General features: G+C 46.7%; 2 protein-coding genes across 3 annotated transcripts in view; one reads left to right on the top strand and one right to left on the bottom strand.

The window, feature by feature from the left end:
* The first annotated feature begins 364 nt into the window (after positions 1-364).
* LOC102819331 (chromosome unknown open reading frame, human C1orf111) lies at positions 365-3799 on the top strand. The gene is made up of 3 exons (XM_006873436.1): positions 365-467; positions 2033-2146; positions 3273-3799. The coding sequence occupies exons 1-3, from the start codon at positions 365-367 to the stop codon at positions 3797-3799; spliced, it is 744 nt and encodes a 247-aa protein (XP_006873498.1).
* Positions 3800-9326: 5527 nt separating this feature from the next.
* The window catches only part of NOS1AP (nitric oxide synthase 1 (neuronal) adaptor protein), a 489841-nt gene continuing 483274 nt past the window's right edge, over positions 9327-15893 (bottom strand). For both annotated transcript variants that reach the window (XM_006873421.1, XM_006873420.1), the window contains exons 9-10: positions 14053-14218; positions 9327-9769 (exon numbers count right to left, since the gene is read on the bottom strand). In XM_006873421.1, coding sequence (XP_006873483.1) covers positions 9354-9769; positions 14053-14218 — 582 coding nt within the window. In that variant the 3' untranslated portion in view covers positions 9327-9353. The remainder of the gene's footprint in view (positions 9770-14052; positions 14219-15893) is intronic.

Genomic DNA, 15893 nt, shown 5'->3' with positions numbered 1-15893 from the left:
ACAGGAATGTGCTGAGGGGTGGTGGCAGGTACTACACAGAGAAGTTAAGGTAGGGCAAACAATATCACTGTACTGCCCCTCTGCTACCTTCTTCCTTCTCTCTGGTCTTCTCAGTCAGGGAAGGTCACTGAGGAATAGCCACGCAGGAAACCTAAGCAATGTTAGTCTTGCCTTGCGATCGATTCCATCCATTTTTTAAAGAAGCAGTCTAGCTGGTGAGTGGAATCATGTGACCTTATGATGTCAACTGGGCTCAGAATGCTTATCGTCTGGACGACCACACTCTTCAAACACTAAAGTAGTCAGATCCACACTCTTCAAACACTAAAGATCCACACTCTTCAAACACTAAAGTATTCAGAACATGGAGAACTTCTCACTCCTCAGCATTTCTGGACTACGAATCTCCTCCTCAGCCATGAGCACTTTCCCTGACATTATATCCTCCCGTGCCACCAGTTTACCAGGTAAAAACTCTGGGGCCACTAGGCCCACAAGGATGTGATTTACTTCTGAAGCTTTTACTTGAGTACTTGAGGACCATGATTTAGTGAGAAAGTCAAATAACACATTGGGGGACACAAAAACTTTTCAAAGTACTTCATTTGTGGTAAGTGGTTTCTGCTGTCTACTAATCTCCAGCAAGGGAAAAATGGTGGAAACATTTGTTGCCCAAGTTTACATCCCCTAGAATCTACACAAGATCTCAAGGTGGCAGTTGGTATTCCTAAGGATTATGTGCTGGTTTCAGGTAAGATGGAGACTTCTTAAGTCATCAATAAGAACAGAAGAAGCTGGGAAACTGAGGAGCACGGTATAGAATGAAGTTCAGTGCTCTTAGGACTTGCTTAGAGAAGCAGGAGTTGCCTTTATCATTGTTTCATTTTTAACAGCCTAAAGGAGCCCTGATAGCGTAGTGGTTATGAATCGGGCTGTGAACTGCAAGGTCAGCAGTTCGAAACTACCAGCTGCTCCGTGGGAGAAAGATGAGGCTTTCTGCTCCAGTAAAGATTTACAGCCTCATAAACCCTGTACAGGGTCGCTATGAGCTGGAACCGACTCCACGGCACATAACAACAACAACAACAACAATCAACAATCATTTAGAACTCTAGTGGGATGTGGAGTATGGATGCTATTCGAAATATGGTCTGTGGACCTGCAACATCAGCAGCACTTGGGCGCTTGCTGTTCTATTGAGTTAAGTGCTGTTTAGTTGCTTCTGACTCATAGTGACCCTATATAGGGTTTCCGATGAGTGGCTGGTGGGTTTGAATCACCGACCTTGCAGTTAGCAGTCCAGCACTTATCCTACAGCACCATATCAGGAGCTTGCTAGAAATGCGTAATCTCTGGCCTAATCTAGACCCTAGGCCCACTGGATCAGAATCTGCATTTTTAACAAGATCCCCAGGTGATTCTTATGAACACTAACACTTGAGAAATACTGCTCCATCGAGTAATTCTCTCAAACATCCATATGCCTCTACGCTCCTAATTGATAAACGCTACAAACTGAGCGCTACTGCTCTGGGATTTGAAGCAGGCCCGCTTTTATGCAAGTGTTAGTTGGCACTCCAGGGGTGGGCAGGCAGTTAGGGCCCAGCGGAACCCTCTCTGGCTGTGGGTGTGAGATGCATCAACTGGATAAGCAGGCTGCTCATCCTTAAAGGGACCATGTAAAATATGCATCAATAACCAGAACATCCTCACTGAACCCTGGGTCCCAGGTCACCCAGAGGTCTGCAATACAGAGTGAAGTCACCCTTTTGGTGAGCTGCAGGAGGCTCAGGGGAGGGGTTAGGCAGAGAGGTGTCATCTGGGCCATGTCTTAAGATTCTCCTCTTCCCCGGACCCATTTGGAATTCCCCAGGATGCCTAACTGGGTCTAAGAAAGCACACTACTGTGCTTTGGTTTTAAGAGGTTTTGAAGTCCTGAGATTGAGTCTCTAGGGAGGTATGTCATGGGGAATCCCAAGAAGAGGACTCTTAACTTTGCTCAGCTCACTGGAGTGTTTCTTCTGTAAACCAGACATTACAAAGACTGCGGTACCTGCTGAGGCATCCAGCCCAGCTCAGGCCCTGCCACCCCAGTACCAAAGCAGCGTTCTCCGGGACAGGATGCCTAACACGGCGCTCTCGCCAGGTGAGGCCTTCTGGACTCTGGACACCCACATACGACAAGCTGGGATGGACAGGGCTGCTCCCTTAAGGGGAAGAGTAAGCAAAAGTCAGATAAGCATGTGCTGCGTCTGCTTCCATCTGACCCCATAAGGCTCTGTGGAGGCCTCTTGCCTCTCTCTTCCCTCATTACCCAAGTGGTCTCTGGTATCGTAGTGGTTACGAATCGCGCTGTGAACCGAAAGGTCAGCAGTTCGAAACTACCAGCTGTTACGCGGGAGAAAGATGAGGGTCGCTGTACAGGGTCGCTATGAGTCGGAACCGACTCCACGGCACATAACAACAACAACAATGTAGGGACAGTTTCTGGCTGAGTGGGCTATTAAAGGAAGCTGGGCAGTGAAGCAGTCAAAGTAGTCACAACTGGACAACAATGACGCAAAGATGGACTGTCCAGCTTTCCCTCTAATCACCTGACCATGCCCATCCTTATGGGCAAGGTAGGATCAGACAAGTTGCCATGGAGATTCCAACACAGGCGATCCTGTGTGCATCTGATTAGAACTGTGCTCCATTCACCAGGTCTTTCTTTCAATGCATCTGGGAGGACTTCAGCCTTGCAGTTAGCAGGCAAGTGTTTGCAGTACCTAGAGTTTCCCAGGTAGCAAACCCACCAGTTTATTGCTATTCAGTTGATTCTGACTTACAGCGACCCTGTTTAAAGTTTCCGAGACTGTAAATCTTTGAGAGCAGAAAACGTCATCTGTCTCTTTCTCAGAGTGGCTGGTGGGTTTGAACTGCCAACCTTGTGGAGCAGTCCAGTGCTTATCCTACAGTGCCACCAGAGGCCCCAGGGAGGGAAGCACATGACAAATTCCAAAGTTCAGTGATTCAAAGAGGCCTCTATTGTCTAGGGAGGGAACTGCCATTTGTGCCAATAGAAAAAGAAAGCAGCAAGAACCAATGCCTTAGACTGCACTCCCCACCCCATCTTTCACCTGGTGCTAACCAAGGTGGGGCTAAAGGAATCAGACATGCTAACTACTTGCCTTCCTGCCTTTTTGCACCTCCGCCTTGACTTCCAGCAACGCCAGGCCCCACTGCTTCCTGCCCGACTTGGGAGGCTCAACTCCAGCCCTTTTACTTTGCAGACTGCACAGTAGGGGACACCCAGAGCGGGGAGCAGCTGAGGCGGAACTGCACCATCTACAGGCCCTGGTTCTCCCCATACAGCTATTTTGTATGCACGGACAAGGAGAGCCACCTGGAGGCTTACAACTTGCCAGAGGTGCAGCGGGATGTGGGCAGAGGGGACAGCTACCTTGCTGAGGACATAGCTGAGAGTGTTTGCTCCTCCTCCTCCTCCTCCCCAGAGAACATCTGCCCTCGAGAGACCACCAAGAAATCCAGGCATGGCCTAGACTCCAAAGACTACATTACATCCCAGGACATCCTGATGGCCTCCAAGTGGCACCCAGCCCAGCAGAACGGCTATAAATGTGTGGCTTGCTGTCGCATGTACCCCACGCTGCACTCGCTGAAGAGCCATATCAAGGGGGGCTTCAAGGAGGGCTTCAGCTGCAAGGTGTACTACCGAAAGCTCAAAACCCTCTGGGGCAAGGAGCAAAAGGCGCAGCCCGGGGACAGGCTTTCAGGTAGCTGCCCAGCCTCAAAGTAGTCCTTGTGAATGGCGGCAGCTGCTTAGTTGGTAGACACCTCAGGTAAATAGGGCACAAAGCCTATTTATGTGCCCAGAGAGATGCCAATAAATCAAAGTTAGTCACAGCCTTTGGTCAAGTCTGAGGTCACCCTGTACCACCTGCTGCTCTTCCCATTGCAGGCTCTTCATCCCACTTCCCTTACCTAGCAGTTGCCTAGCAACACCAGACCCACCTCCCTGGTTCTCATTTTTAAAAAGACAGTGCCTGAAGACAGTGGTTCTTAAAGTGAGGTTCCCAGACTAGCAGCATCAGTATCCCCTGGGAACGTGTCAGAAATGGAATTCTCAGGCCTCAGTAAATCAGAAACTTTGGGAGCGGAGCCAGCAATCTGCATTGTAACTACATCAACTAGTCCTCCAGGTAACTGATGAAGCTGCAGTTTGAGAACCACTGCTCTAGGGCCCTGACATTCTTGTTGGTCCCTCTACATTCGGTCCTTGCCCCATACCGGGTGTGGACGCACACTGAAGAGAGGAGGGGTTGGATGCCAAGAATCTCTGTGCAATTTGAAAGTCCCCTTGCATATACAACCTTCTGAGAGACATATGGGAGTGTGTGTGCAATACACCCTCATGTATATGAGGCAAATATAACTGCTTCTTCCCACTGCAAACACCATGGCCAGTCACTTACAAGGAGGAATCTCTTGCAGAAGTTTTGATCCAGGTGATAGTTTTACATAGTCACTTTGAGTCATATCAAAATGGGCCTGTTAACACGAACGTACTGCTTCCTATTACCAAGTCATGTGTTCGCAGACATCATTGACCTCAAAGCCAGCTCCACTCTGGAAGGGGGGCTGGGCTTCAAGGAGGGATGCAGTGAAGACATGCTTTTCCCATTTTGTGGTTAATAGAAGAAGAGCTAGATGCTTGGCAGTCGTATTTTGGGGGGGCCTTCTTGATCTCGCATTTCACCACTCAGTGACTCAGTAAATCCTTTCAGGATAGTGGGGCATTTCCTTTTAGGGACCCTGAACACTACCCCTCTCTGTTGCCATGGAGTGTCTCCTGCCTTCCACACTGGTTGGCCTATAGGTGAGGTGGAAGGTTCTCCAGAGGTCATATATGAACTCTTCTTGGAGTCTCACACTAAGGTTTAGCAGAGCTGCTTCAACGTGTAATTGTGTGGCTAACTATCACTTGTGGTTCTTTTATTGCTCACAGACTGTGAGGCAGGCTGGGTTAAAATCTCATCCTATCATATCTGGATGAATACCCCCCACCCTCTTGCTCTGCACCTACCTATCCATCCCTTATCTCCACTAACCAACCATAGAGATGGTGAGTGTAACTGACTGGCTGGCTTTAGCTGGGTCTAGAGCTAAAACCTGCAGGATGGTTATGATGACCAGTGGGCAGAGGGGCGGGGTGGGGGCTGGTATCTACACAGGCAGCCCTAATGTCACCTCCAGGGCTCCGTCTCTAAGGAAGCAAGTCTTTTTCGTCTTCACACTGAGCTACCATTTCCTTGAATGGAACTGCTACCCAAACCCTTACACAAGTCTGACACATGTGGATGTCCTCCTTGAAGTATCCCTTGCTGGGGTTCGTGAGCAAATACTAGAAGGGGAACATGGTGGGGGTGGGGGAGGAGGCCACTCAGGGTTCCATCACAGTCTGAGGAGGACCAGGACAGGAATCAGCTCCTAAACTTGTTGGGCATCCTCTCCGGGCCCATGTTCCCTCCTCCAGGGCATTGGGAACACAGGCCTGGAACTGCATTAATAGGAAACACACTAACACTCAGGGGAGTGTCTCCTGCCTTCCACAATGGTTGGCCTATAGGTGAGGTGGAAGGTTCTCTACTGGTCATATATTAACTCTTCTTGTTAATAAACATACTAGTTGTTGCCTGGCATTTCGTTTTCTCCCTAAGGACAGGTTTCTCCACATTTCACATGACTATGCCTTTATTAGCCCAGTAACTATCCCAATACAGAGTTTGGAGCGAAACTTCAGCTCAGCAGAAAAAAAGCACCCTTAAATGACTGGATTGACCAGCAACAGGCTGGCATAGCCTCTTTACAACTAACTAAAGGTAAACTGAATTGTGCTCTGGATGGCCACCAAATACTCTGCTGGGAACTTTGAAAATGTAATCTTAGTCACTCTTCAGAATCATTTTTGTTATTATCATTTTACAGATGAGAAAACTAAGGCCCAATTCAGTTCACTTAGTCAGATAAGGCAGAGAGGGAGTATGATCCGGGTTTGTCTGACTCCCAAACGCTCTTCATACCTTGCTATTGTTGTTAAGTGCTGTTGAGTCCTTTCCGACCCATAGCGACCCTGTCTGTATAGGGTTTCCAAGGAGCAGTTGTTGAGCTTGAACCACTGACCTTGTGGTTCAAACGACTTTGCAGTCCAGTGCATTAGCCCACAGCGCTACACTAGGACTCCCTTCAGACCTTAGAAGGTTTAAAAACTCTACCTTTAAAACAGCTAATAGTTCCTGCCCTGTAATCCGGTTTCCATTATGTAGGTTTTCACTAGAACCTGCAGCTCCTTATTTCTTTAGATTTTCTTTTCTCCCAGAATCCTGCCTTCTCTTCTGAGCTCTGTTGCAATAACATACTCCTTTCCAGGTGAGTGTGGGGAGGCTGTTCTGGTCCTTCAGGGGGCATGCAAATTCTAAGCAGCATATGCTGGGAGACCACTTGTCAAAGAGCTGATGCCACCTGACTTGGAAAGGGGAGTGGAGATGTGCAGGGAGTGAAGGAGCAGGTAGACTAGAGAACAAGAAATAAGAAAAGACCATAGGAAAGCTTTTAGAAATAAGAAAGGTTTATTTAGCAAAAGCCACTAGACTAGTGACAACATCCAGGGAGTAAGTGCACTTACATTAACAGAATCTTTTCCCAGAGAATTGATGCAACAGGGTTAATGACACAACAGTTTGAGGAAAAGAGGGGCTGTAGGGTGGGGATGGGAGAAAGCAGTCAGGCAAAGAGCAAATGAAAGGAATACAACCCTAAGAAGGGACAGCGGATAGAAGTGAGGCTGTGGAGAGGCTTTACGGATAGCATCAGTATAAGCAGGAATAGAAGGAATATAATTTTCAATTCCAATGTACAGTCCATCCTAGGCAGAGAAATTCTCCTGTGGCTCTGCATCTGCAAGAGTCTCATGTGCTCGAGAGTCTGTAGCCCTTGGGGCAGGCTGGCAGGCTCAGAGCTTTTGTCCCTAAGAAGGTAAGTGTGTCTGGTGTCCAGTTGTCCTCCACATAGGGCAGAGTGGCAGGTGGAAAAGGGGGAAGGCGAGAGTTGAGTTAGCAAAGCAAGAGTAGAGGAAGAGGAGGACAGGTGAAATTCGGTCTGCAACGCTCCCTTTTCTGCCCAGTTGGCTTTGATGGAGGGTGACATTTGTAGCCCACTCTCTGAGTGTGTACTAGTTTGGGCCACACTTATGCCCACCCATGAGCCAGTGTTCCGGGGAGGAACTGAACAAGAGAAAGGATGGCAGGACAAAACCACCATGGAGTATCCCAAGATAATGGATAACCAGTCTCTCGTCTTCATTTCCTTTCTTCGTGTCTTTCCCCAGTTTTTCAAGATAATTTTAGAAACTATCCCCCTTCTTTGCCCTCCCCCCAGTCTTGCCCATCCCACCACATACCTAATTTATTAGCCTCTGGCTTCATCCTCAACTCCTGCTGTAGATCAGAACCCAGTCCTCCCAAGTCCCCAGACAATGGACAGTCTAATGATTTAAGAGGTCCCAGATGCAAGGAACTTCTGGGTTAAAATTATGTAAACTAGACAGCCTCACTCAAAATGGATTCTTGACACTTGCTGGTTTAGTTTTGCGCATCTCAATTTCTCGGTCCTTCCTTTCCTTACTTATCTGGACTACCTTCCAAGGGGAAGTCAGAAAATAAAACAGAACAACCCCTTTAAATGCATATCAGAAAATAATCGAAATTTCTGAGTTAAACACTGGAGATTCCCATTCTCTTAGGTCACTTCTCACAAACCTACATACAGCCCTTCCTTCACACGTGTACACACACACACACACCACACTATACCTAGGTTCACAACACCTGGTGCACTAATCCCCAAGGAAGGCTTGCATACAGTGGTATTTTTCTAATCTGGACTTTCTGGTCTAGAAGAAATCTAGCTGTGGCATAAAAGTTGCATTGTCATTTATATAAATTATAAAGCAAAGTGAAGGTGAAAAGTTCCATTTGGGGAGAACCAAATTTTACTAATTGACCCTCAAATAATACTGGGGTACTATAACTTCTTGTCAAGGACAAAGACTTACTTTCCTGAACATACTTTCTAACATGTCTCAGCTCTCTCTTCAGGCATGTTTGAAACTGTATTCAGCCACTTATGGCTTTCCTGGAGCAAAAAGTACTGTCCTCTCTGTCCCAGTCTGCCTGATGTACTGAGGGGTGATCTCTAGGCCAGGTCTAGATCATAAAGGACCAAAGAATTGCACATGGCACTTGCTATAGGTGGGCATGCACCCACAGAGAAGGTCAAAGGTGACTCTGACCTAAGTGGCAGTGATTCTGAAGAGCAGATAAAAGAGTCTCAGCTACCAGCCCATGTCCATTTTTTTTTTTTTTTTTGTAGTAAAAACTGACCACCACTGCACAGTGGAGGGTACAGGTCAAGAGGTAAGGCTGGCCTCCAGCTAAGGCTGGGCTCTGAGGCTTTCATAGAGGCAAGAGTGAGTGCTACAGCAGCTTTAGCGGGTACAGCCCCTGAGGTGGGACACAGGAAAGATGAAGGGACAACAGCTTCCAAGCCTCCATTTATTTAGTGAGCTGGGCTTTCAGGCAAGCGGTGGACAGGGCTCCCATACTGAAGAATCACACCCAAGGAGAGGCTATCCAGTGACCTGGACATCCAACTAGGGAAAACTTTTAAACCCGATTCATCTAATAGCTTATCCAGTGTGATACACATGCCAATTCCATGCTCACAAGAGATGGAATAGCCTGTCCTTCAGTGCCCAGCACATTCAACATCATCAACCTTGGCAAAGACCTAGAGAAGGAATCCCTTCCCACAATAGTCGGGCAGGTTAGGCAACTCATAGCATCTGATATCCAAAAATAAAGTACCTGAGAAGGTACTGATGGCTTCCCTTCATAGTTGGAATCACAGAGATAGGAAGGCAAGGGGGCTACTAGGGTATCACACACAACAGAGAATTCTGATAATGCAGCAGGCAGATAGGTCCTTTAGCAGCTTGTTGGCCCTGGAGAGGGGCCCCTTCTCAAAGTCAGGGGATCTGGAAGGCCTTGCCTCTCCTTTAATTACAAATATAAGAGAGGAGTTGGTCCACCTCTGGGAATTCAATTTCTTCTCCACTTTACCCTCCAAAGAAAAATCCTTATCCATTTCTGGAACCGTACACTCTCCCGGGCCCTTGTATCCTTCCTTATCAGTGTGCTTAGCTACGCAACCCCCTACCAGGGCCGCAGCCACACATGGCCCCTGGACACCGCTTCGGCCTCCTCCTTCTCCATCTCCTCCTCGCCCCGCGGCACCTACACGGCAATTTCATCATCCAGGCTATCGCCCAGCTCCTGCCTCTGCAGGACATTCAGCAGGCGAGGCAGCTCTTCCTGAGACCATGAGTCGCGCTCCTCGCTCTCGTCCGTGTTGGACTCGTACTCCGAGGCGATGCCCGACTCTCTGAACTTGATGAGCTCCAGGCCGCCCAGGAGCGGCTCGCCCTGCGTGGGGAGCGGGGTGTCCTCGGGCTGGATAAAGCGGAAGCACTCCAGCTTCACCAAGCAGTCGCGCCTACCTAAAGGGCTGCCCGCGGGGTGGGCAAAGTCAGCCAAGCCCGCGCCACGTGGTGGTGAGTGCAGGTCCTCTGGCTTAGGGGTCGTGGGGTCGCAGAGTACAGGCAGGGCTCCAGAGCGGAAGGTGATCTCCAGCAGGCTGTCCTGGGAGCCCACTAGAAGGGGAGAAAAAAGTGAGGGGCCAGTGTTAGGAGAGGTGGTTGGTTTGGCAAGCCCTCTGTCAGCCCCTGATCAATGTCAGGGCATCTCCTAACACTTCACCCTCTTCGTACAGGGCAGGAGACGCCCTAGAGAAAGGATGCGTCTCAGCTGTGCAGCCCAACATTCAGAACTTGCTACAGAGTTGTGTTATTATTTTTCATGTTCATCACATGTTACTTTATGCACCAAGCATTGAACTCGGCGCTTTTTACAGATTTTGCTCTCCCAGTGCCTCGGCACGTAGGAATTATTATCACTGTTTCCATTTGCATGTGAAACAAATGAATTCTGAGAAGTTCAATGATTTGGGTATGTCTAGGGTTTCTGAGGAGCAGCTGATTCAAACCAACTTTACAGTCCAGCACATTTAACCCACCGCACCACAACCAGGACAGGAGGTGCAATTTGAATCTACTTTAACTGAGTTTTCTCTTAACAGCCACCACCTGCTGATGAGTTACCTGAGTATCACAATCAAAAATGGTTCCTTCAGCTTCAGTATGATGCTCCTTTAAGAATTAGCTATATGGGATCAAATTGACAAAAGGAATTCTAAAGATTAGACAGGAACCTTAGCAGGCAAGCATGAGTATTACAACAGCTTTAGCAGGTACAGGCTGAGTGGGATGCAGGAAATGTTGCTGGTAAGTGTCTCTGAGTCACTTACAACTCACAGTGACCATGTATATAGTGTTTCTGAGGAGTGGCTGGGGAGCTCGAACCTCCAACCTTGCGTTTCAAACCAACTGTGCAGTCCAGTGCCTTAGGAGGGTCAGAATGGTCACACAACTCAAAGAATGTAATTAATCTCACTAAATGACACATGTTGAATGGATGTGTTTTGCTGTATATATATATATGCTCAACAATAACCACATGACTTCAACGGAAAAAAAAAAAAATCTGTCAGACTCTGAAGATGCACTTTAGTTTTTTCCTCATATGCTCAAACCATACTAAGGCTGCAGAGCTAAAAAAGAATCATATAGATAAGATGATATAAGAAGACACAGAAGAGCCATATAAGGAGACGTACAGACATATAGGGACATAAGACATGTATAAGGAGCAGTGAGTCTAAGTGAACAGTAATGAAATAATTTGGGAAGAGAAAGCAAGAAGGATGACACAGTGTGAAGACTATAACCAACATTGCTGAATTGTACATGTAAAAATTGTTGAATGGACATATGTTTGGCTGTATATATTTTTCACTAAAAGAAAAAAAAAAACTATATTCAGGAGCTCAGAAGATGCAATGGGGAGTGATTTTTTGCATAAGGATAAGATGCAATTTACTGAAACAGCATTCAAACTGGTCTGAGAAAAAATATGTTTTAATAAGCTATTTTGACTTTTAATAAACTATTTTCAGTATTCTATTATGTCACAGCTGTCTCTTTTGTAAGGGATCAGTCTGGGAATGATATGAACCTTAATGGGCAGTGGGTGGATGAGGACTGATCTATCCTAGAAGATAGGCAAGAGACTTGGGAATTAGGCTGATAATTGTCCCATTAACTTCTTGTGGAGCATCAAGTGAATTACTAGGCAGCGTTTTAAAAAGCTGCTTTACCTTTTACCAGTTACCATCCAGTTGATTTTGACTCACAGAGACCCCGTGTGTTTCAGAGCAGAACTGCTCCACAAGGTTTTCAAGATCTGACTGTTCAGAAGTAGATTGCCAGATCTTTCTTCCAAGGCCTCTCAAGTTGGGTTCAAACCAACAGTATTTCAGTTAATAGCCAAGCACTTTACTGTCTGTACCACTCAGGAACCTACACGAGTAGCTTTGTTGTGGTGGCACTGTGTGCCACTGAGTCAATTCTGATTTATAAAGACCCTATATGCATAGGGTTTCCCAGGCTGTAATCTTTATGGGAGCAGATAATTTTTATGGGGTCTCTTATAGGGTCTTTTCTCCTACAGAGACACTAGTAGATTCAAACTGCTGACCTTCCGGCTAGCAGTCACCAGGGTCCCATAAGCTAATAGCTGTGTATACAGACCAGTTGTATTCACTGGAGGCTGAATGCAGAGGGTGCCACTCCTTACCAGCTCTGGGAATATGATGGGCAATGGGGATTTGGGGAGGCCAGCGAATGCCCTAAATGAAGTTTATGGTAATAGAAACCTACAAACTGTGAGTTGTTAAGTGCCATTGAGTTGGTTCTGACTCATAGTGACCCTATATAGGATTTCCAAGACTGTAAATCTGTGGGAGCAGAAAGCCTCATCTTCTTTCTCCTGTGGAGCAGTTGATGGGCTCAAACTGCTGACTATACAGTTAGCAATCTAGTGCCTGTCCTACAGAGCCACAGCACTCCCACAAATTGAGAGAGTTGTGTTAAAAGCTTGAGATTACCTTTAGTATAACCCTGTAAATCAGCATTAATTAGACTAGACCAGGGTTGCAATAAAGAAACAGCTGGAATGTCCTGAGAGGCTGCAGTGTGGTGAAGTGTGGTACTTCCCAATCCATTGAAATAAAATATATTCCCTGCTCTGTCCCAGACCAAGAGGCGGAATCTCTGTGGGTTAGATCCAGGAATATGCACTTACAAAAATTTTTTAAATCTCAGGATAGTTTGGGGAAACTTCTGGTACAGTAGGAAAAGTGTTAGTTTTGTAATTCTAGCTGGGTTGAATCTTCAACTCTATCCCTTTGCTAGTCCTGTAATCTTGAGCTAGTTATTTAGTCTGTTTCCTCATCTGTAAAATTGTCTAGCAAAATCTCCCACTATAGGGATTAAAGATTAAGTATGGAAGATTCGATCACAGTGTCTGGTACAATTCAAGCAATCCATGAATAAGCTCAAGAGGACGGCATGGAGATGTGTCACCTGCTAGGGCTCCTGGTCCAGCCCAGAGGTGGTGTTTCAGACTGACAGCCAGGCAACCTCTACCAAGAACCCGCAGTTACTCCATTACTGCTTTACCCATTAAATGCACATACTATTATTTGCCTTTTCCATGCTACAGAGTTGTGAAATAGTACAGACAAAGTGTTATAGATGGACTGTATCCTCCAAAAGATATATTGAAGTCCTAACCCTAACTCCTGTACTTGTTAATGGGATCCTATTTGGAAATAAGATTTTCTTATGTTAATGAGTCCATTCCAAAGTAATTGTTGTTGTTTGTTGATAGCGACCCTGTATAGTGTTTCTAAGGAGAGGCTAGTGAGTTTGAACCATTGACCTTGTGGTTCAAACTGACCTTGTGGTCCAGTGCTTATTTTACAGCGCTCTGGTAGCATAGTGGTTATGAATTGGACTGCTAACCTCAACGTCAGCAGTTTGAAACTACCAGGTGTTCTATGGGAGAAAAAAATGAGGCTTTCTGCTCCTGTAAAGATTTGCAGCCTCTGAAATCCTGTGCCTCTGAAACTCATTATGAGTTGGAACCAAATCCACGGTACTTAATACCACCACCACCAAACTAAACTGACTCCTAAACCTAATCCCATCTGATTAGCATTTTTATAATCAGATGGGATTAAATAATAAATAAAATAAATTCCCTGCTCTGTCCCAGACTAAGAGGCGGAATCTCTGTGGGTTAGATTCAGGTTAGAGAGACAGATACCTACCTACAGGAGGAAGACATCATGAGGATTCTCCTACAAGTCACACAATACCAAGAAACCTCCTCAGCTATGGAACCTGAACAATACAAGTAAGGTTCTTCCTCTAAAGCTCACAGAATAGTCCTGCAGATGCCCTGAATTTGGACTCCTACCTTCCAAAACTGTGAGAAAGAGATTTCTGTTCTTTAGAGTCACACATTTTTGGCATTTTCGTTAACACAGCCCTAGGACTAAGAATAAATTATGAAAGAGTGTACTGCCTCCCACAGAACTCAGAGAACAGGGCATACAGTAGGTGCTCAGTTTACTGGAAAAGCCATCTGAGAGAGAAATGGAAGGTCTTAGGAGGCAGGGTACTCCAGCCCCCACTCAGAAGCAATGGAATGGATATGTGGCATCAACTCCCCAGGGACACTGAATTGCAAGCTTGGGCATTGGTTTAGAAGGCAGCCAAGTTTCCCTCGGGCCCTAAAATTCTGTAATTTCATGAAGTATATAGAAGGGACACGCAAAGCTGCCTTTGTTTTCTGGTGGAATCCAGGGACAGTCCAATGGTCCAATAATGCAGCAGAAAGGCTGCTGGGAAAATAGCACGTGTTTTCTGGCGCCTCCACAGAGGGAGGTGAGGTTGGGCAGGGCATCACTTACTGGCATTCTGTCCCGACAGCTTCAGCTCTAGCTCCTGCACCTGCTTGACCAGCAGCGAGATGTGCTGGAGCATGTCCTTGTTCTGCAGTAGGAGCTGGTGCACACGGGCCTGGGCCTCCAGCCGCGCCGCTGCCTCCGCAGCCAATTGGTCCTTCAGCAAGTGAACCTGCAAAGAGAAGGGAATACAGGACAGGACAGAGAGAAGAGAGGGGGCATGAATGTAACTAAGAGCCGCTGGTGCCCATCCAAGACCAGAGACGCCCTCCATGTTCAAGTCTAGATGAAGAAGGCCTTCATAGGAGAGGTGGGCATCTGGAGCTTGTCATTCAGGGGTAAGAGGAGCCAAAAGAAACTGGGTCACTTGGCTTATGCACCTCTCTGTATGTCCCAAGTGAGGCCAAGAGCCATCATCAGTCCTCCCAGTCCACTGTGCATCATACTTATCCCAAGAGCTCCTTTAGCACCTCACGAATCACTGACAGGATGAGGAAAGTACCCTTTTATCATCTTGTCTCTTATTTTTAAAAACTAAAACTGATATTCTGGTCCACAAGAGAAGAATAATGTCACAACACACCCCCTTTCACCTTTTCCTCCCCTCTTCTTTCAGCCCAAATGCAATAGGGCCTAGGAAGCACTACCTATGACCTTTCTAAATTACCAGGTGGTGTAAAAGAGGGAGGGGTCACATTACTGTAGTCAGGGGCAATGGTGTGGAGGAATTCAGAAGACCCTTAAGGAAAAGGAGCAAGTGAATTCGGTGATTGTGGGCCACAGCAGGTAGTGATTCGTACACAGAGATTGGGTAAAGGGCTGACTGGGGCCAAACAGGTGGAGAAAGACATGGAGGAGAAAGAAGGAAGAGGAGGCTCAAGAGCTAGCTAATCCCCTTGCCCAAAAACAAATGCTTTAGATTTCTGAAGAGTTGTTTGCTTCACAGGGATTCACATTTTACCAGGGAGTAAAAGACAGTGTTCACTCAGGGCTTGGCCAAGTCTGACCAAGGGACCTGGCGGGCCTGGTGTTTTGCACCTCCCAGAGGTTAGCACCCAGAGTATCACCCTCTTTAGCACAGTGGATGCTTCCCTCTGACCAGATTTGAGGACCTGACCTTGTAAATTCGCTCTGCTTCAAAGTGAGTGGAACCACTAATGAGATTAGTCCATCCTTTCATCAGCAGCTCCCCAACGGCTGGTTCCATCTTCCCCTCAGGGAAAATGCCTAAGGAATCTGAGACACTTCTATCCTTCACAAAGCACTGTTGAAGGAAGAACAAATATTCTGTCCAGACAGTGGCCCTATTTGCTGCCTTATATGAACTATTGAAAGATATGGAGAGTCCCTCATGGTACCACCAAAAGAAGGGCCAGTTTAACATTCCATCTATAGGTACTGCTTCTTATTCCTATGAAGAACATCATAGAAAGGAATAAATTGAGCATAGAGCATTGTTAATTATTCACTTTCTATCTTCCTTGGAATCAAGCATGAATGTTGGGTAGAAATGTGAATGAAAAGTTTTTGAAGAAATGTAAACAAAGAAAGCAGAGGATTCTACATATACCTAACTGGGGAGTATTGAGGGCTCTTTGCACACACGAGATAGACTCAGGAACCTCTAGCCCACATTTGAACTTTCCAACAGAACAGCCCATTGTTGTTGTTGTCAGGTGCCATCGAGTCGGAACCGACTCATAGCGACCCCATGCACAACAGGACGAAAAAATGTCCGATCCTGGGCCAACCTCACTACTGCTGCCACACTTGACGCCATCAATGATGCCACCTGGCTGATCCATCTCGTTGGGGGTCTTCCTCTTTTTCTCTGACCCTCCACCTTA

Source organism: Chrysochloris asiatica, unplaced genomic scaffold, assembly GCF_000296735.1.
Source record: "Chrysochloris asiatica unplaced genomic scaffold, ChrAsi1.0 scaffold00241, whole genome shotgun sequence".
NCBI lineage: Eukaryota > Metazoa > Chordata > Mammalia > Afrosoricida > Chrysochloridae > Chrysochloris > Chrysochloris asiatica.
Note: the sequence above shows the minus strand (reverse complement) of the source record. Positions and strands in the feature narration are given on the sequence as shown.